The following is a 22,940-nucleotide window of genomic DNA, read 5'->3' as shown; positions in this document are numbered from 1 at the left end:
ACATGCTCGATTATTATTTGCAAGATATTGGAAAAGGGAAATGAAAGTACAAATTAATGAATGGTATAAAGAAGGCTGGAAAATGGCATTGAATGATAATCTAACATCAAACTTAAAATTAAAGAAGGGGTTATGTAAAATAAAAGACTTTGAAAGTATTTGGAGAAAATTTCTAGAAAAAGTATTGGAAAAATAAGATGGGAATTTACCTCCAAATGAAGAATTGAACTTTTGGTAGGATTTTAGAAGAAGAGATAGCTCTGGAGAAGGGGAGCTTGAGGCTGTTAGGAATGGTGGGAGTTGCAGTCCAAAACATCTGGAGGGCCAAAGTTTGCCCATGCCTGGCCTTGCTACTTTAGCAGAAATAACATGGGAAGTACAGTTCAATATGTTCAAAGAAACTAATAATAATATGCCTCCAAGAAATTAAATTACCAGGTCAGTTGAACCTCACACAAGTAAACAAAAACATTTAGAACCATCTAGGGATGACTCAAAGGCTTTTCCAGGGACGTCTGCGTCTGTGTCTTTCTGCAGCTGTCATCCTGGGGAACTGGTGAGGCAGGATGATCTATTCAACCTTTCTCTTTTGCTATTAAGAGTTCAGTAAGATATGCGTACTTTGCCCGATATAGCCAACTAAAGCCAAATTCTGATTCCCCCCCCCCATCTCAAACTTTATTGCATTATTTATTGTAGCTGTGGTTCTGCAATTGGAAAGTCTGCTGTTCACCACCCCTTCTTCACCATAATCCCAATGCTGATACTGCTAAAAAAAACAAAACAAACAAAAAACACCTCCAGCTAGACCAGTGGTTCCCAACCTTTGGTCATCCGGGTGTTTTAGACTTCAACTCCCAGAAATCCCAGTCAGCTTACCAACTGTTAGGAACTGTGGGAGCTGAAGTCCAAAACACCTGGAGGCCCAAAGGTTGGAAACCACAGAGCTATACAGTAAGCAAGGACAAAATGTGTGAGCTGGGTGGGCATGAAACCCTTTTGTAAATAGAAACTTCATTATGTTTTACGTTTTATTGATTTTATTGTTTATGGAATTTTAAGGATGTTTATATGCTTTTAACTGTTTATATTATTGTGGCATCGAATTGTGCCGGTTTTGTAAACCGCCCTGAGTCATCCTCGGGCTGAGAAGGGCGGTATAGAAATGTAACAAATAAATAATAAATAAATTCCCCATGGCTCCGTTAGCTGAAGCATGCTTGCAGTTATTTCCCTATTTCTGAAGATCTGTGTCAAAAGGAGTGGAAGTTAATAAGAGTGAGAGTCCGTTAGACTCAAGTATCAGTTATCAGTATCTGGTTATTTTCTTAAAGAGTGTTTATTCAGCTTGACTGGTTATCACAAAGATCGGTGGTTCGAATCTGGGGAGTGGGGTGAGCTCCGTCTGTCAGCTCCAGTCTCCCATAGAATGATAAAACATTCGGGCATTCCCTGGGCAGCATCCTTGCAGATAGCCAGTTGTCTCACACCAAAAGCGACTTACAGTTTCTCAAGTCGTTCCGGACATGAAAAAAACCCAGTTAATTTTAAAAAACAGCAGCTAAGGAATTCCTCAGCAGTTCTATTTTGCATTTTCACTTTCTTGCTGATCACTTGAGCATTGCTAGCCTTTAGCTACATGGTCCCCAACCCAGTCCAACCAGCATCGTGTCTAACGGAGTGCACACGTTTTGCGTGGGCCACTAGTGGATCGCAATTGACTCTTTTCCTGGATTTGTATATAAGAATGATTGATATGGGAGAAGGCGTGTGGGTGACGGAATGTTCTTTCATTTTCTTTCGCAAAACAATGGGAACTTGTTTTAAGCAGGGGGCGAAAGTACCATTAAGTAAATATTTGCCCAGCACAAAGTTATAAAACAAATGAATTCCACTTTGTTTCACTTGTTGGCTTGTTCTTTCTAGAATTGCTGGTAGGAACTACTGTAGGTGCAACTTCTCCATGGCAAAGATGTGATAGAGCTGGATTTCCAACTCTTTCTGCAGTCATATGATATTATTCTCAGAGGTGTGGGGCAAAGTGTTGCCCCTGTGTCTTTTAAAAATGTTTTTCTTCATATGCTGCAAGGCAAGCATGGGTAAACTTTGGCCCTCCAGGTGTTTTGGACTTCAACTCCCACAATTCCTAACAGCCTCAGGCCTTTTCCTTTTCCCCCTCAACTGGAAGGGGCCTGAAGCTGTTAGGAATTGTGGGAGTTGAAGTCCAAAACACCCGGAGGGCCAAAGTTTGCCCATGCCTGCTGTAAGGGGATCGGGTTGCAGTTAATTAGAACAGCAAATATAGTTTTGCTTGATTTTTGGTCTGATCTAACAATGCTACTAATATTTATAGTAAAGGTAGTCCCTGAGTTACAAACATCCAACTTGCATATGACTCATAGTTACAAATGAGCCTATCAGTAAAAGATTCACCATTTATAACATTGGCCAAAGCATATTTTGGTGCCTCAAATGCTAGACGTATTTCTGGGTATATTTGACCTGCTGATTCCAAAAATGGCACCAGTTTTCCTTTATCAGCGATAGTGAGATACAGAACATGTGCCATATACAGTTGCCATCTGTTCACACATAAAGAATCGTAACTATATCTAAGAAACTAGAGCTGATGTGCCCAATCCAATGCAATTTTCTGAATCAGAGGCCCAAATAACCATAGGAACAGGCCTAAAAACTAAGACAACAACAACTTTATTCTTATAGCCTGTCCCAATTTCCCCGAAGAGGCTCAGGGCGGCTTATAGACGGCACAAAGTACCTAAAGAAAAAAAAGAGCGAGCACACTATAAAATACAATAAAATAAAACATGCACATTTAAAAACGTAACTCAGACTCAATCAAACTGGAGGTAAATTGCTGTAAACCTAGTCAATCTGTAAACATTAGGAATAAAAGAAGTGCTAGCTGCAGTAGTGAACAGAGGGCATGGGATAAAGTGCAGGATGTGCGACTACTACGCAGGACAACTAAGGACTAAACATTCTCAAAAGCTTGATTGAAGAGCCACGTCTTCAAGTCCCTACGAAAGGAGGACAGTGTGGGGGCCTGTCTAATCTCCCTGGGGAGGGAGTTCCAAAGCCGTGGGGCCACCACTGAGAAAGCCCTCTCTCTCATCCCCACTGACTGTGCTTGTGATGGTGGCGGGACCGAGAGGAGGGCCTCCCCAGCAGATCTGAGAGCCCTTGCTGGTTCATTGGGGGGGGGGGAGTGCGGTCACGAAGATAGGCAGGTCCTGAGCTGTTTAGGGCTTTATAGGTGATAACTTGCACTTTGAATTGGAACTGGAAACTTATTGGCAACCAATGGAGGGGCACTGTGTGCTCCCTATAGGTAGCCCCTGTTAGTAGCCTGACTGCCGATATTTGCACCAGTTGCAGTTTCCGAGCCATCTTCAAAGGCAGCCCCATGTAGAGTGTGTTACAGTAATCCAATCTTGATGTAAGATGCCAAGAAATGTTTTGTGTTGGGCTGTATAATTGTTTTGAATAACTGCTTTTGTTATGGATCTAGGTTAGTTCCTTTCATGGCTATTAGGTTGTGACCCTTATACAGGGCTGGGGAGGCCCTGCTCTCAATCCTGCCTTCCTCGCAAGCGCGCCCTGCTCTCAATCCTGCCTTCTCAGTGGGGGCCCCTCAGCTGTGGAACTCCCTAGGGATAATAGCTTGGCACCCTCCCTCCTGACCTTCTGAAAAAGAGTAAAAACTTGGCTTTTTGAATAAGTGTTTGGAAGTGCAGCGGAATAGGTAATTATGAAATAGGAAGAATGAGCACGGAATGGCTGGATGCTGCTGCTGGATAATGATTTTAACAGGATGACATTCGTGGTTATATGTTTTTAAATATGTGCTTTTTTAATGTTGAATTGAATATTTTTAACTATTTTTATGAATGTATGGCACTAAAATTGCTATTTCTATGAGCTGCCTTGAGTTACCAGAAGGCTGAGAAAGGCGGGCTACCAATGCAGTAAATAAAATAAATAAATAATAGTAAACACAAGGAGGTGACCCAGTAATGTATAAAGGAAACATATTAGTTGGTAAAGCTGAAATAAGCTCATCGTTTTGGTTTTAAATCTGTGTTCATGACTTTTGTAAGGGCATCTACGCAAACTGGTGGATGGGATATTTGTGTTTACTTATTTTACATGTTACTAATGTGCTTTCTGAACTCGGGGAGTATCCAGTCCATTGTGACTATTGGGTTTATAAGAACCACAACCCAATTGATTGAATAATAGTTCTAATGTGATACATTCATTAAAATTGGGAAGATAATATTTTGTTGCTTAGGACCTCATTTAATGTCATCTTTTTTCCTCTCCCTAGTATGTGGATTAACTGACTCTACTGGAATGTTTATGGAGCTGCTTTTGGCCTGTTCTCCATTTCTTGGAAACTCTCTATGACTGGATGAGAATGCCTCGAACAAAACAAATAAATCCGAGAAATTTGAGAGGTAAGAAAGAAGCTTGGCTATGGAAAGAAAAAAAATACACTTATGTATTGAAACATTTTTAAAGGTCATGGCTTTAGCAAATTTGATTGCAAAGTGATCTGAAATATTTCTGTCATTTAGAAGAAATATCCATTATTTTCTGTTTGTTGCCAAAACTGGCCACAGTGCTGTTTCTCATATGTTCACCTACCTGTTGCATTCTTCTATACTCGTTGCTTTGTTAGCTTAAAACGGATTGGAAAATGACAAGAGATACAAGCTTAGCATGAAGGTTCGTTAAATATGCTATATTTCAGGTATTGAAAACATAGGATTGTTTCTCTGTTATTTAAGTCATAAGAGATGTAACCTCTTATGCAATAGTTTAGGATAGCAAGGTATGGTTGTCTAAAGTTAACCTCTGTTCTGACATAATGCAGCAACTTTCATAAATATTTCTTATCTTCAATCTTAGTGTTTTTAAACCAGTGGTTCCCAACAATTGGGCCTCCAGGTGTTTTGGATTTCAGCTCCCACGGTTCCTAACAGTTGGTAAGCTGGCTGGGATTTCTGGGAGTTGAAGTCCAAAACACCTGTAGGGCCACAGGTTGGGAACAATGGTTTTAAATTATAGATACATACCAGAATTTTAATCTGTGCATTTTTTGCATGTATTGCAAGGACCTCTTATGTCTGAGGCCTGGAAATAAACAATAATGGAGTAGTCTTTATCCAACAGCTCAGTGTTTTTCTTTGCTCTTTTTGTTGTATTGTGCTTGTTAATATAGTGTAAATAAATCCACATGTCTGGAGCAATATATAAAGATGCTTGCATTGCACATTGCATGTTATAAAGTATACACTGATATTAGTTTCTCTTAAAGATTGAAGCAATTTATTGCTGGAATGTGATTGCGTCTGTGTGGCTAGGAATTCCTGCTACCCCTTTCTAAAAGGGAAAAAAAAGAGACTGGTCTTGATGACCTGTGCAAAACTGTCAATATTGCAATTTGTCTATGCCTAGATTAGAAATCATGTCAGACAGAGAATGTGCATTGTCTCCTTGTATCAGTGGAGCTTCACAAACACGATGTTGTCTTTGGGGCCTAAACAATATTTCTGCTTCGTAGGCTTCATCAGTGATTGAACAATTTAGTATGATTTGGCACATGTTCGAATAAATATTCCCAGGTGCCCAATCTGTTGAGCATCTACTGGTAATGTTTTTCAAAAAATAAAAATAAAATAAAATCCTGATTATATTTCCAAAGTGTGATATTGGGATAGATAAACAGCATCAGGAATTTGAGAAGTGGATGTGCAGGTACTTTTACTATCTATGCTGAAAGTTTAACTTCCTTGTTTTCTGGGTTTCTGTGACTTTTCCGGGCTGAATGGCCATGTTGCAGAAGCATTCTCTTCTAACGTTTCACCCACATCTAAGAGCCCCTGTCGCGTAATGGATTTAAACCCCTGTGCCAGCAGGACTGAAGGTCACAGGTTCATATCCGGGGAGAGCGCGGATGAGCTCCCTCTATCAGCTCCAGCTCCTCATGTGGGGCATGATAGAAGCCTCCCACAAGGATGATAAATCATCAAAACATCCAGGCGTCCATTGGGCAACGTCCTTGCAGATGGCCAATTCTCTCACACCAGAAACGACTTGGAGTTTCTCAAGTTGCTTCTGACACAGAAAAAAACCCCCACATCTATGGCAGGCATCCTTAGAGGTTGTGAGGTATCTTGGAAACTAGGCAAGTGGGGTTTATATATCTGAGGAAGGTCCAGGGTGGGAGAAAGAACTCTTGTTTTTTTTAGGCCAATGTGAATGTTGCAATTGGCCAGCTTGATTAGCATTGAATGGCATTGCAGCTTCAAAGCCTGACTGTTTCCTGCCTTGTTTTCATTAATATTTGCTCCACATAGTGTTTGTTTCTGAAATGTATGTAATGCCACTTGAATAGTTAGGACACTTCTCATGAACCAAATACATTATTCTGCATGTTTACTTCAGAGTTACTACAGTTGTGTTTTAGAACTGCTTCTATTACATGAGGTGAAGATTGTAGCTTATATAGTCAATTCACACTTACTGTGTTAATGTGCTATAATGGAGTTCCCTGTTTATATTGCAGTGTTTCTATATAACAAACATTTTATGAAAATGTACAGTTTAAGCATCATTTTGAACCACAGTTATTAACTGGCACAAAGATGGTAATAGTCCTTGGTTTTTGCTCCTTAGCAAATTACAAAGTCTTCAGCTTGAGAAAATATTTAAAGTATAGGTCTAGTAGCCTTTATCTCATGCCCCATTCACACTGCCATATAATGCTATTTCAAAATGCAGATTAACTCTATTATATGAGTCTATACTGCTATGTTATGTAGTTAAACTGCATTATATGGCAGTGTAGATTGGGCCTGAAATGCTCAGGACCAGAAATGATATGGAATGTTTTGGAATACTTGCATTTGTGTGGACATACGTAATGAAATATCTTAGAGATGAGACCCAAGTCTAAACACAACATTCATTTATGTTTCTTATTATCCACCTTATACATATATAGGAGCCCCCGGTGGTGCAGCAGGTTAAACCACTGAGCTGCTGAACTTGCTGACCGAAAGGTCGGTAGTTTGAATCTGGGGAGCGGGGAGTACTCCCACTGTTAGTTCTCTGTGTAGTTTTAAGTCAACTGCTTCCTCTTAGCATCCAATTCTTTACTTGGAATCATACCAATAGTGTTGTTTCTTTCAACAATGTAGTGGAGGTTATGGAAGAGTAAAACCCTACAGTATATGGAGACTCAAATTTCCATTCATCTACTATATTGTATGACATATGACAGTGTTTAATATAATGTCAACATTAAACAACACTTTTCTCTTAACAACATTGATTGAGAGAGGATGGGTTAAAATAAAGATTATTATTATTGTTATTATTATTCAATACACAACAAGATTAGTACACAGCAAACCAGATCACCATGCTGGCTTTTGTATTCAATCATATGTCGGACACTTCTCAAGTGTCTAGGACTGTGTGATGTATCAGCAAATAATGCGTGAGTAGGGTGGCCTTTTGCAGCTGACGGATGGCAATTTTGTCAGTGCCAATTGTTTTTAAGTGCAAGCGAAGGTCACCACTGCGACCGCCTTTCCTGGCTTGTGCCAGAGTGTTTTCAGTTTGATCTTTAAATCCTCATATTGTGTAAGCCTTCCCGGTTGCTTTATTATTATTATTATTATTATTATTATTATTATTGACATTTTTCTTTAATTTGCTGAAGAAAATACATATTGAATAATAGCATTTAGTGTGTAGCTGTTTCAACTTATTTATATTTTTACCCAATTACTCTAAAGATTGGCCTTATACAAATGTCATCTTGGGATTTGTTATAACAATGTCTATAGCAATTCTTATTTTAAAGATAAGTTAATTTATGATGCTGTTGATTTTTCCACTAAATTGGCAGGTTTTTCCCCCTTTTAATATGAAAATACTCAGCCTGCTGAAGGAGAGAAAACCCACCAATAATATTGCAGGTCTCAGATTTTCCATTTGTGCTCTGTGGAACTAAAATGTCTAATATTCGTTAGTGCTCTGATAATTGCAAAGCTTGCAGTTTTGTTTTAAATGTTCCTCAGATCTTAAGATTAACTGTTGCGTTAAGAGAATCTAACTATACTAATGAAAGGCAGTATTTATAAACCAACTTCTAGGCAAAACAAAGACCACCTAATGCTTTCTTAGATTTTGCTATTTGGTTTACTATAAAAACAAACAAACAAAAATGCTTGTGTGTATAGTAGACAAGACAATCTGCTTCACTGTATCTTTGTGATGGTAAAATTGTGTTCTAGGTTCCATAGCCTTGCAGAAGTGAGGTAGAAAGTCTCTTTTATTTGTAGTTTATTTCTCATCTTAACACACAAAGGTATAGTAACTACCTTTAAAAAAGGATAGAATCACATTAGGATTGCCACTAGTCAGATCTGATTTGAAGGCACTCAGCAAGAAGAAAGTAAGGCATCAAGAGTTGTTAGCTTTATACTTCAGAACGCATAAAGCCGTGGCCTAGGTTTAATCTCATATATATATATATATATATATATATATATATATATATATATATATATTTCATTCATTCATTCTGGAAACCTTGATGCTTACAAGAAAAGCAGTTGGGTGGGGACTCGGGGAGTGGGATTTTCCATGCTTACTGTGCAGAGAAAGGAGCAGAAAAATTCTTTTTTTATTACCAGGTTGGGGCATCACAGGAGTAGTGCATTACATATTATGCATGACCTCTAGTTTGTAATGGGCATGGCTGAGCTTCTCTGGTGTTTCAAATGCATTTGTCTCACTCCTGCCATTTCACATAGTCCTCTGTTTGTCTGCAAGTCAACACTTTACCCAAACAAATACTGCTTGAATGTATCAACCCACTAAAAGCAGCCATTTTTTAATCTGTGCATGGTGGCTTTGAACCAAATTAAATAATGTCTCAGTGTTGTCACCATGTGTAAGGAGTAGACCTATCTATGGTAAGATTAATGCAGTTTCCTAGTTGTCCTTTGAATTCAGGTCTTAGCATCATTATCCAGCTTTGGGGAGGAGTGCTGGAAGTTGCAGACCAATACTACTACTACTACTACTACTACTAATAATAATAATAATATATTATTATAGAAACACAACAAGATGAGTCCAAAGCAAACAAGATCCCTCTGCTGGCTGTTGTATTGGATCACACGTCAGACACTTCCCAAGTGTTTAGAACTGTGTGATGTACCGGTGAATGATGCGTGCAGATCCCAGTAAGGTGGCCTTTTGCAGCTGGCAGATGGTAATTTTGTCAGCGCTGATTGTGTTTAAATGCAGACCAAGGTCTTTAGGTACTGCACCCAGTGTGCAGATCACTACTGGGACCACCTTTACTGGCTTGTGCCAGAGTCTTTGCAGTTCGATCTTTAAATCTTCATACTGTGTCAGCTTTTACAGTTGTTTCTCTTCAGTCCTGCTGTCACCTGGGATTGCGACATCGACAATCCATACTTTGTTTTTTAACACAATTCTGAAGTCAGGAATATTGTGCTACAGAAATCTGTCTGTCTGAATTCGGAAGTCGCAGAGGAGTTTGACATGTTCATTTTCTGTAACTTTTTCCGGCTTGTGATCCCACCAGTTCTTTGTCGCAGGCAGATGGTATTTGTGGCACAAGTTCCAATGGATCATCTGAGCAACGGTGTTGTGCCTCTACTTGTAGTCTGTTTGCGCGATCTTCTTGCAGCAGCTGAGAATGTGATCTATTGTTTCATCTGCTTCCATGCAGAGTCTACATTTGGGATTATTATTATTATTAAGAACTGGTGAGATCATAAACCTGCAAAGCAGTAGAAAATGAACACACAAAAATACTGTGGGACTTTTGAATCCAAACTGACAAAGTTTTGGAACACGATATACCAGACATCATGATTGTGGAAAATAAAAAAGTTTGGATTATTGTTGTTACCATACCAGGTGACAGTCGAATTGGCATAAAACAACAGGAAAAACTCAGCCATTATCAAGACCTCAAAATTGAACTGCAAAGGCTCTGGCATAAACCAGTACAGGTGGTTCCAATGGTAATCAGCACACTGGGTGCCGTGCCAAAAGATCTCATCCGGCATTTGGAAACAATAAAGATGGATAAAATCATGATCTGTCAACTGCAAAAGGCCACCTTACTTGGAACTGCGGGCATCATTCGAAAATACATCACACAGTCCTAGACGCTTGTTCGACTTGTGATTTTGTGATACGAAATCCAGCATATACGTCTTGTTTGCTGTGACACTTGGTTTTTGTGTCACTAAAATAATAATAATAATTAATAATAATAATAATAATATACTTTTTTATATTCCACTCTTATCTCCCCGAACGAATTACAGAATCCATATACGACAAATATTCAGTGCCTATATACAATTAACAAAGACAGACAGTACATAAACAGAGGTAAAGACTTCCCATCTTTTTTCCATCTCTGGCACCTGGAGGCTGTTTCCGACTTTGGCCATGGGGAGGTGCTATTGTTTCATTTTCCATGATGATGAGCTTGTTGTCCGTGGACTCCTTCCTGATCGAATTGCCAGCATGTCTTCATGGGCGCCTTTTTATCTCCCCGCCAAAGCGGTACCTATTGATCTATTCACAATACTGTTTTTGAACTGCTAGGTAAGCAGAAGCTAGGGCTGACAGCAGGAGCTCAAACCGACCTGTAGCTTGAATTGCCAATCTTCCGGTCAGCTAGATTTTTTGCAGCTGGCGGTTTAACCTGCTGTGCTAACCACAGCCCTTGTGACAAAAGAGTGCAGCTGGCCATGGAATTATAGATTTAGAAGAGACCACAAGGCCACATCCCATCCAACCCCATTCTGTCATGGAGGAATATACAATCAAAACACTACTGATGATGGGTTGGACTAGATGGTCCTTCTGGTCTCTTCCAGCTCTATGCTTCTATCATTCTAATCATGGTATACAGAGCTAAATAATAATATCTTACAATAGGTATTTTCCTGGGTTCCCACTTGGCTTTTTATGTATCTGTCCGTTATTTGTCCAGTTTTATGAAATTCTCTCAATTCCCTGTCTGATCATGTCTGGCTTTCTAGCAATTAGCTTTTATATAGCACAACTGGTATGATGCTGAAAATGTCTTCCTTATTGCAATGTAAATTTGAAAAGTAATGACATAGGAAACTGATTTTTGTGGATGAGTCTTACCTTTTCTTATTAGCAGCCTACATAAACAAAGGTTTAAAAATATTGTCTGATATTAAAGCCAAAAAATGACTCTTTAGACAGCCATATTCCAGTATAAGCGTATTTTAGTTTTGCAATGAACATAATGCAGAACATCTTGATGCTCCCCCATCTGCGCTCGACATGGATTGGGTCTAGACTAGTGTTGTACAAAATCTGTGTCTCAGTATGGAGAAAAATATTTAACCCCATTAAAATGAATTTTTTTTCTTTTTGCATACTGTTTATGGAGCTTTTCCAAGCCAGAACCCAAGATCTGGCAGAACAGTGTGGAATCCAGTAGAAGGAGGTGTTAGCTGGCCCTGATTGTTTCCTGTCTGGAATTCCCCTGCTTTTTCAGTGTTGCTCTTTATTTACTGTCCTAATTTTTAGAGTTTTTAAAAATACTGATAGCCAGATTTTGTTCATTTTCAGGATGTCCTCATTTCTGTTGAAATTACAGGAACTATAATGTACATCTTACCTTTTTTTTCAAAGTTATGAGTACACCATGCACATAACAGGATACTGTGGAAAGGTCTCTCTGTATGTCAAGTCACCTGTTGGCTTACGGTGGTCCCATAAATTTAACATGATTTACTCAGGCAAGGAATACTCAGGTAATATTTTTCCTCTTAAATATAGCTTACAGTACCTGGTATTTGGTAGAAATCTCCAGTCCTAATACAGATCTGACCCCGCTTAGCTTTAAAGAGCAAGGCAGGGTCTAGTGCTTATCAGATGTTTAAACCATTGAGAAGGTCATTATTTTTGCATCACTGGGCAAGAAGAAAGCTGAGCTGCAACTTGGAGTTAGTCATTTTTTTAAAAGTCAGCAATTGTGAACATTTCAAGTCATAATTTGTATTCCTGATCATATTTCTGGTTATCCTGGGCCATTGATCCTGGAACTTGGAGACAGCAGAGGATCATGCCACCCCAAGACTAGACTGAGGGCTTTCACGCTTTGACACACTCCCTCGGCTAATGATTTGGCAAAATTGGACTACCTATACTCCCATATACTTCAGCCTCCACAGGGATTACTTATGGCTAAGCACTGAGAAATATTCAGGCAACAAGTGTTGTTGAGCTCTTCCAGGAGTAATGAAAGGCTCTCTGAAGTTTATCCTATGCACACTTATTTAAGAGTAAGCCAACCTAGCAGTTTGAAATCATGCAAATGTGAATAGATCTATAGGTACCGCTCCGGCAGGAAGGTAACGGCGTTCCGTGCAGTCATGTCGGCCACATTTTCTTGGAGGTGTCTATGGACAACACCGGCTCTTTGGCTTAGAAATGGAGATGAGTACCACCCTCCAGAGTCGGACATGACTGGACTTAATGTCAGGGGAAAACCTTTACCTTACTAAGCCACATGGAGGGCGCGTAAATGTGCTTGTAAGAGTTTTTGTTATTGGGAATGTTTTAGTTATAGTGGATGAAGAACGCAATTTGCAAGTAGATAAAATCAGTCACAACTTACCAATCAATATTGAACTTCACCTTGGAAACAGTTCTGGGGTCTCTGTTCAGTGCCACATTTCACATGACTAATGTATGGCAGGAACAGGGCATCCAGTGGGACTCTGGGTTTTTGTATTTTAACTCTCACATTTTCTTACCATTCTTGATGTTGCCTAGGGCTAATGAGACCTGCAGTTCAGTACCATCCGGATGTCCTCATATAATCACAGAAGGTTATTTCCACAGAATATTTTTCAAACTTTTAAATATTTCATTTCCACTCTAAAACAGATCAAAGGTTAGTTTGGGAATGGAATATAGTTATAAATTCATTGGTGCTGAACTGGAAAGTCATATTATTTTAGTTGAGTTGCTTGTAAAATGATTTCCAGTAGTTTGGAACAAAAATAACAAAGAATGTTGTGACAATCTGAAAAACAGGTCTTTTATTTTAGTATAAGGTTGGCAGTTCAAATCTGGGGAGGGGGTGAGCTCCCACTGTTAGCCCCAGCTTCTACCAAACTAGCAGTTCGAAAACATGTAAATGTGAGTAGATCAATAGATACCACTCTAGTGGGAAGGTAACGGCGCTCCAGGCAGTCATGCTGGCCACATGACCTTGGAGGTGTCTATGGACAGCACCGGCTCTTTGGCTTAGAAATGTAGATGAGCACCACCCACCAGAATCGGACACAACTGGATTTAATGTCAGGAGATAACCTTTACCTTTGTGGAATAAAATCCAGCGAAGTAAAAAAGAATGTAATTTACCAAATTTTATACCCCACTAATGCAAATCTTTTTGATGTCACAAATCCACGTAACTGTCCTTCTCCCTGCCTTTGGCCTTGTAACTTCTGTAATGCATATACATATAGAAGGTTCATCAATATCAATAATAGGTTGGAAATTAATTTCAAAAATCATGTAACCTTATGTCTAAGGAGTTTGTGTGGATTTGTGTGTTTTCACAAGTTGTATAAATCCGAGGACATCCAAAAGGCTTCACTCAGAGACTTTCCCCATTTTCCAGTGAGTTTTTTTTCCCCACAAAGTGAGGCAATGTATTAAACAGTCAGTGGTTTTATTAATCAAGAGCACTGGGGAAAGAGTTAAAATTTTTAACAAGGTTGTTTCTTTTTGCGGTTTATGTCTCATGAGAATCGTAAAGGCTTTGTTGGTAGTGAAGCAGGAGAAATAATGAGTAACACTTTCCCTAAGAACTGGAAAAGTACATTCTGAGAATAAATTTAAATTTCCTAAGTATATTGCTGACCAGTAGGTTTTAATGCTCTTCTTAAAAACAAACTTTAAAAATTAGAGTGAGCTTCGGAGAACTGATTCCTGTCCTTTATGGTGCTTATTTTGTTGGAGAAAGTTTATAAACATACCTTAACGGGGAGTGAGGAAAGACATTGCAGAAAAGGTTCAAGAGTTGCAGTTGTCTTAACTCCTGTTAAAATTAGGGGGAGAGAGGCCTGTGTGGTCCAGTCGATGAATGTGTGAGCTGGTATATTCCTAGTTCTAATCATGCCTGGCATAAAATTATTTGGTTGCCTTGGGCAATCCAGTGCTCTCCCAGTCCCCAATCAGTATCGTGGAAGTAAAACTGGCTTGCGTTTCTTGTAGAGATTAGATAGATAATGCATGTTGAGCTTTGAAGATTTAAGAAAGATTCTAAGTGCTACGTATTACTGGAATTGCATTCCGTAACTTGGTTGGAAGAATCTCAACACAGTATTTTTGGTTTGAGGGGAAATATAAGTAGAGAGGCAGGGAAGGAAAAGGAAAATCCTTGTATGAGCAGCTGAAATAACTATAACTCTGCATTTCCAATCTTGCCTGGTAGGATGAGAGAGCTCTTTTATGTCACATTAATGGGGACAGGGTAGAACTCCTTGAAAGAGTACCAGGCGAGAGAAAAAACCAGTTCATGATATGCTGTATATACTCGAGTATAAGCCTAGTTTTCAGCCCCCTTTTTAGACTGAAAAAACTCCCCTCAGCTTATACTTGAGTCAAGGTATTTTATTCTTTTACTCCATTATTAGTATTATTTTATTACATTTATTATTTTACTCTATTATTATTATATTTACATTATTTTGCTCTATTATTATTATTATTATTATTCTATTTATTATTTTGCTCTATTATTATTATTACATTTACAGTATTTACCCTATTATTATTATTATTACATTTATTATTTTAATCTATTTATTATTATTATTATTACATTTACAGTATTTTACCCTATTATTACTACATTCATTATTTGACTATTATTACTGTTTTTATTGCATTTTCATTATTTCACTCTTATTTTTATTATATTTATTATTTTAATAATAGGTACAATTACATTGAAATAGGCTAGCATAATGGTTTAATAAGAGTTGGACAGTCTTATCTTAAATAACAGTTTTATGTAAATATTCAAAAACATTTAGCCTATTGATGCCTCAATTAGTGTAATTTTATTGGTATCTATTTTTATTTTGAAATTGACCCATAGTGGGTGCATTTCCCACCCTCGGCTTATACTCAAGTCAATACGTTTTCCCAGTTTTTTGTGATAAAATTAGGTGCCTCGGCTTATATTCGGGTTGGCTTATATTCGAGTATATACGGTATATGCAGTAGAAGAAAAAAATGTAATTTATTTATTTAGAACTTTTATATCCCGGTCTTCTCTACTTCCGTGGAGGGACTCAGAACGGCTAGCAGCAAGAATTCAATGCAAACAACAAACAATAAACATTTAAAACAACATCCATAAAACAATAGGTTAAAATACATATAAGATTAAAATACATATAAAACCATTCGCCAAGTTAAAAACATTGTCCAACTCAGTCCGCACATTGTGGTCAATAACTTTAGTCTTTACTGGTTTCCGTCATCACTCTGTAAATGCTTGATTCCAAAGCCAGGATTTCAATTGCTTCCTGAAGGACAGGAGGGACCTAACTTCATTTGGGAGAGAGTTCAATAGCCAGGGGGCCACCACAGAGAAGGCCCTGTCTCTCATTCCCACCAGCCGTGACTGTGATAGTGGAGGGACCTAGAGCAGGGCCTTTCCGGAAGATCTTAACACCCTCAATGGTTTATAGGGGAGAACACAGGTAAACTGGGCCTGAACTGTGTGTAATGTAATGTGATTTCTTTTCTACAGTATGGTCAAAGTGCACTCAGCCCTCCACATTCCCTAGGATTAGGGACAGAGGACCAGTGTGAAAATGAAAAAAAAATGCTAATAAATTAGTATTTTTTCCCCCTGGAGAAGACCTCACCAGGATTTTCAAGGTCTTCCAGCATGAATCTGTGGTCCGTTGTATTGAAGGACTATGAGACGACCAGTTTTGCATCTCTATAACCATTTGGGAAATGGGATTCATAACCTTTTTGAGAAACCACTGGTCACAGAAAAGGGATGACCTTGTTAGAATATTGGAAGACAAATAAGATTGGAAGAATGGGAGGAAAGTTGGAATAAAAAATTAAAGAGTCTTTATGCATATGATCTTAGGGGAAATTGGTTTAAAAGGATGTACAGGTGGTACATTACCCTCCCAAAATTAGGACAAATTAGTATAAAGATACAAACCAATTGCTGGAAATGTGAAACATAGGAAGGCTCGTTCTACCGTATATTTTTTTATTTATTTACGACATTTATATGCCGCCCTTCTCACCCCAGAGGGGACTCAGAACAGCTTACAAGATATATACATACAATGTATTATGTTATTAGCATAGTACAATATCAGTATTAAATATTAATATATTGTACTATACCATTATATTGAATATTATTAGTAATATTACATGTAATATAAATGTATAATTGTAGTATCATATTATTATATTGCATTACATTATAATATTATAAATATTATATGTATATTATATTATTATTTATTTATTTATTTACTTTGCTTATATACCGCTGTATCTCAAGCCCGAAGGCGACAAGGTGGAACGGTCCCCTGGCCCCCCCTCTCTTCACTCTGTCCCAGAGCAGCAGTTGTGGTGGACATGTAGGAAAACCAAACAATATTGGAATAAAATTCACGAGGAAACCCAAAAAAATTGAATATAATATTTCAAATACGCCCAGAAGTATATTTATTAGGAATAACAAAACTGAATCTCAAAAAGATTGTAGAGACCCTACTAACATATATAACAATAGCTGCAAGAATAGCATATGCAAGAATGTGGAGACTAAAAGAAATACCAAAAATTGAGGATTGGCTAATCAGAATATTAGAAATCAGAAACATGGATGAATTGACAAATCTTTAAAAAAAAAAAAAGAAATCAGGGAATATACTGTTATAAAGAAGAAACTAACTGGAACATCAAAACGTTTTGACATAGATGGACAGACCAACCCACCACTGTTGTAGAAGAAAGAGGAGACGAGAGTACATCTGGGAGAATAGAAAGACTAGAAAAAAGAAATACTAACCATGATTAAGAAAATTTGAAGTTCTAACCATAACTTTATTGTAGTATTCCCCCCCGCCCCTGCTTCCCAAACCCCAATGTCTTTACCCTTACAACCTTCCCTATCCTGTTTTCCTAGCCTTAATGTGTTTATCTTTTGATGTTGTAGTGGTGGTGGGTTTGGGGTTAGATGAGAGGGGTTAAGTGCACATGTGTTTGTATAACCATTTATTTCTTTGTCGTTTTAGCCTATGTATTTTTAAAATTTAATAAACACTATTTAATAATAAAAAAGAAGTCACAGCCTTTTGGAAAATGGCATTCATTAGCATATATGCAAGACCTAAAGCCTCTCAGCTGTTAAACTGATGTACTGAGGTATGTCTTTGAACTGCTAGGGACAAAGACATGCCAATGCACAAAAACATACATAGGTATTCAGCAGTTTCAGAAGTGTTCCTTTTAGTTGCCCAAAAACATCTACTCTCCCTTAAAATATATTTGCCTTTAAATCATGCTCTTGAGAGACAAAATAAACAGTATTCTTTAAAAATAACACAATTGGTTTGCTCACAAACGTCATGTATACAGCATACAGGCACTTTGCTTATGAATCCAGTTACAATAGGACTTTAAGTAGTTTCTCTGTGTAGGTAACACAGGGCAACTTCCTTAGAAACAATAGTCCATAAGCCAAAACATCTCTGTTTTGATCTCTAAGCATACAGCTTACTGAAGAGTAAACTGAACTGTTCCTATAGTCTTCTAAAGGCATACTGCTTCTGACGCAAACACGCACTCTGATTTCTAAAAGCGTACAGATGGCTTCTACTCTCTCTAAGAGTCTAATGGCTTCTACTAACGGAAATGGAGTCTGAGTCTTTATGCATATGATCTTAAGGAAAATTGGTTTAAAATGATGTACAGGTAGTACATCACCCTCCCAAAATTGGGGCAAATTTTGCAGCCACTCCCACAACAAAGAGGTTAGGTAAAATTGCAAATCAATATACACCTATACAGTAAGCAATCTGAATTATACATAACAAATAACTAGTGGAGGATTGATAAGGTTGCTATTTCCAACAACTAGGGAGGTGTTCTTTCTAGAAATCTCTAGGTCTTTCAGCATGATTGGAGGAAGTTGGTGATAGAATCACACTGGCACACCTAGAGATTCCTAAAAAGAATCCATGAATAATCAAATCTGCAAAAGTCAAAACTGCATACGTGTGAGGATGACCGTATTCTGATGCTGGAATCCCCTCCAAAAGCTGTTGGATTTTAACTTCCCTCTATTCTACATATCATAGCCAATGCTAAAATAAGATGGGAGTTGTAGTTCAGGAATATCTGGAGGATCACAGGTTCTCTGTTCTTGTCTAAATCTGTATCTTTTCTGTAAGGCTTAACTATTGAACATCTCTTAGTAACAATGTGACATCTGGCTCTTATGCTGGCTTTAGCCGCAGCAGTACAAACAGATGTTTGGTTTGTTACAGTTTAATAAGCTTCGTAAGACACAGCTAGTGAGACGTGAACTGTTTCACATTGCTGTTGAAGAAAAATTCAGTTATTGCCTGGCCCCCAATGTATTAAAACAGGCGTCGTTCCTGAAGACTTTGGCCTTGGCTTAGTCTGAAATGCATCCAGACAAAGGTTTGGAAGGCAGAATGAATGACTGTACAAAGCCTCTTGCTGGTGTTGTCCTTTACTGAGGCACATGCAAGTATGGAAGACGTTATGTGTGAAATGATGCTGATTTGTTCCTCTTTAGATCTTCACAGATGATATTCATTCACTTATTTTTGAATGACTTACTGGAAAAACTGTGTATCAGTGCATAGTTCATTATTTGCCCAACAGATAAAACCAGTCTATTCCCAGTTTTGGGACAAAATGAATTCCTTTCTGCCTCTTTTTAACTGATGTGAGCAACATTGAATGTCATTTTGAGAGAAAGGTGGGCCATAAATTGTTGTAATGATAAGATGAAGATGAGGTATGAGAGAAAATGGAGAAAGGGTTGGTGGTAATAGTAGTAAGTTATGGTTGTGGTGCAGGTTTTGTTTTACTGCACTGAAAATAGCTTAAATAAATTATTGTATACAGAATGCATAATATTGGTTGACTAGCGCTCAAGCTGGAAACACAGGAGGGCAGTTAGGAAATTGAGATACAGCCAGATTTAGTTTGAATGACTACAACTCTCATTTGTAACCCATTTTATGGGTTCTTCCAAAGCTGGGAGACGTTGCCCTTTTGGACATGCCAGGTAGGGGATTCCAGAGTGTGGTTCAGAGCTTTAAGAATGATCCATTGAGAAGGGTTTGTGATGGAGTACAGCCAACTCTCCATAGCCACGGATTCTGTATCCACAGATTCAACCATGTCTCTTTCTTAATCCAAAAAAACAAACTTTGATTTTGTCATTTTATCTCAGGGATCCCATTTTACTATGCCATTGTGAATAATGGGACTTGAGCATCCCCTGATTTTGGTATTTATGGGAGTTTCTTGAACCAAATCCTAGTGGATACCAAGAATCTACTGCATTTTCTTTATATGTAGAAGACCTTATGTTTAGTTCTCCATTATCTCCATTAGAGAATCTATTAAAAAATGATAGATAAACGTTTTCCCCTGATATTAAGTCCAGTCATGCCCGTCTCTGGGGATTGATGCTCATCTCCATTTATAAGTTGAAGAGCTGGCATTGTTCGTAGACACCTCCAAGGTAATGTGTCCGCATGACTGCATGGAGCACCGTTACCTTCCCACCGGAGCGGTGCCTATTGATCTCACATTTTCATGTTTTTGAATTGCTAGGTTGGTAGAAGTTGGGGCTAACAGTGGGAGCTCACCCTGCTCCACAGATTTGAACCATCGACTTTTCGGTCAGTAAGTTCAGCAGTTCAGTGGTTTAACCCACTGCATCACCAGGGGCACTGGGTTAAACAAGTGATATGAGAGCTTTTTCCTTGGGACAGAATAGAGCTGTTGCCAGTGAATAGACAGTACTGGGCCAGAAAGTAGCTCAATTTGGGAACCCTTCTGCACTACAGAATTACAGCACTATTATTTCATTTTAACTGCCACGACTCCATCTTGGGATTTACCATTTAGGGAGCTGTACTTAAAATTCTCAGAGAACTGTGGCACCTTACTAAACTACAAGCCCCAGGGTTCCCTGGGATGTTGCTATGACACTCAAAGTGGAATCTTATCACAATTATTGTGAAATGTGAAAGGCACATCAACTTCCTAGGCTCCTAATGATATGCTTTTGAGAACAGTACTTTCCCTCTTAACCTTTGATGTTGTTATCCATTTCCCTCTCTGGAATCTGCTCCTTTCATTCTTTTCTTCCTTCTGTCTTCTCCTCTGCTTCTGCTTAGCAACTACTCCTGCCTCCTTCGGGAAGCTCACCTCTTACTTTCAAGAAACAGGCAGCTAGGTACAGTCACGGGCTTGTACCTGCATGTTAATTTGAATCTTGCGTTTCTAGTAAACACTGCTGTAAATGTGTCTCCTGAGACCTGTACTATAACGAATCAGTCTTCACTCCCCCAGGCCTTAGAAACACAGTTTTGGCAATAGTAGCAAAGACAATTTGAGGTGCAAGGAGAAGGCTTCCAGATTGAAAGCTCTCTGCATTTTTGAGAATTTATCTGAATCTTGTCTCTAAACAATTAAACCTTCCTACACCAAAATAGTAGGTTTTGTTTGAATATGAATGAAATGTGAGTCCCTACGGTATTTAAAAAAAACAGCAAATATTAAAAACCGAAATGATAGGAGAAAATGCAGGTAAAAATAAACACTACATGTTAGACTGAAAGGAGGAGCCTGTGCATGGCTGAATGTTGTCCCTACATTACACCGAGTTGGGGAACCAGTGTCTCAGCTGAGTCATTCGATGCTACAAAAGCCGTGAGTCTTATGTAATGAAAAAAAAAAATCCCACGATGGTAAGGGAACCTCTGAGGATGCTTGCCATAGATGTAGGCGAAACATCAGGAGAGAATGCTTCTAGAGCATGGCCATATGCCTGAAAAACCTACAACAACTCAATTTTAACAAATATAAACTTATTAGTATTTCAGTGGGAAGTGGGGGGTCTTCTTTTGGCTGATGATATAGGATTGTTGTTGTGTGCTTTCAAGTCGTTTCAGACTTAGGTTGTCCCTGAGCAAGGGCCAGGTAAATGACCTTGGGGGGGATGAGAGAGAGGGTTCTGTTTTTTTTCCTGGAGACCAAGAGGGCTTTGTTTACTTCCCTTTGGCCCTCGGGCCTTAGTTTGAGGACTCCTACCCTATATGCTTCAGGTCCAACTTATATTTGAGACTGCATCTCCTTCTATGAACTGGCGTGGGCCCTAAGATCTGCCAGGGAGGCCCTCCTCTTGGTCCGACCTCCGTCTCAAGCATGGTTGGTGGGGATGAGAGAGAGGGTCTTCTCGGTGGTGGCCCTCCGATTCTGGAATGCCCTCCACAGAGAGATTAAACTAGCCCCCACTCTCCATGTTTTCAGAACAAATTTGAAAACATGGCTCTTCAAACAAGACTTCAACCATGTTTGGAATCCCTATCTGTTATATCTGAGGATCTAGCAATTTGTTTCACCCTAGCACAGGGGTTCTCAACCTTCCTTAATGCTGCGACCCTTAATACAGTTCCTCACATTGTGATGACCTCCAACCATAAAATTATTTTCGTTGCTACTTCACTGTAATTTTGCTACTGTTATGAATCGTAATGTAAATATCTGATATGCAGGATGGATTTTCATTCACTGGACCAAATTTGGCACAAATACCCAATATGCCCAAATTCGAATACTGGTGGGGTTGGGGGATTGATTTTGTCATTTGGGAGTTGTAGTTGCTGGGATTTATAGTTAAACTACAATCCAAGAGCAATCTGAACTCCACCAACGATGGAATTGAACCAAACTTGGCACACAGAACTCCCATTATCCACAGAAAATACTGGAAGTGTTTGGTGGCCTTTAACCTTGAAATTTGAAGTTGTAGTTCACCTACATCCAGAGAGCTGTGCACTCAAACAATGATGGTTCTGGACCAAACTTGGCATGAATATTCAATATGCCCAAATGTCAACACTGGTGGAGTTTGGGGAAACAGACCTTGACATTTGGGAATTGTAGTTGCTGGGATTTATAGTTCACCTACAATCAAAGAGCATTCTGAACCCCACCAATGACAGAATTGGGCCAAACTTCCCACATGGCCAACAGAAAATACTGTCTATTTTGATGGTCTTTGGTGACCCCCCAGGGGTCGCGACCCCCAGGTTGAGAAATGCTGCCCTAGCACTTTACACGACTGATATTAATTACAGTTCATTTTATATCCACAACCACTGCTGTATTTTATTGAATCTTTTATGGGGTTTTATATGGTGTTTTATGTAATTTGTTTAGGTGGACTTTGTTGTTATTGTGTTATTTTGCTTATGTACTTTGTTGTATTTATATGTTGCACTATTGGGTCCTTTTGTGAGCCGCCCCATGTCCCTTTGGGGAGGTGGTGGGGGGATATAAATAAAGTTTTATTATCATCATCATTTTATTGACACAAAAACACAGTATGTCACAGCAAATGAGATCTATATGCTGGATTTCGAATCAGAAAATCACAAGTCGAACACTTCCCAAGCATCTAGGACTGTGTGATGTATTCTCGAATGATGCGTGCAGATCCAAGTAATGTGGCCTTTTGCAGTTGA

The 22,940-nt window shown here is 38.7% G+C and overlaps 1 protein-coding gene across 3 annotated transcripts in view; it reads left to right on the top strand.

Moving 5' to 3' along the window:
- HIVEP1 (HIVEP zinc finger 1) overlaps nt 1-22,940 on the top strand; it is a 122,010-nt gene that overhangs the window by 15,789 nt on the left and 83,281 nt on the right. For all 3 annotated transcript variants that reach the window (XM_060774817.2, XM_060774818.2, XM_060774816.2), the window contains exon 2: nt 4,352-4,481. In XM_060774817.2, coding sequence (XP_060630800.2) covers nt 4,436-4,481 — 46 coding nt within the window. In that variant the 5' untranslated portion in view covers nt 4,352-4,435. The remainder of the gene's footprint in view (nt 1-4,351; nt 4,482-22,940) is intronic.

Source organism: Anolis sagrei, chromosome 4, assembly GCF_037176765.1.
Source record: "Anolis sagrei isolate rAnoSag1 chromosome 4, rAnoSag1.mat, whole genome shotgun sequence".
NCBI lineage: Eukaryota > Metazoa > Chordata > Lepidosauria > Squamata > Dactyloidae > Anolis > Anolis sagrei.
The sequence above is the reverse complement of the archived record's forward strand: the minus strand, read 5'-3'. Positions and strand labels throughout refer to the sequence as shown.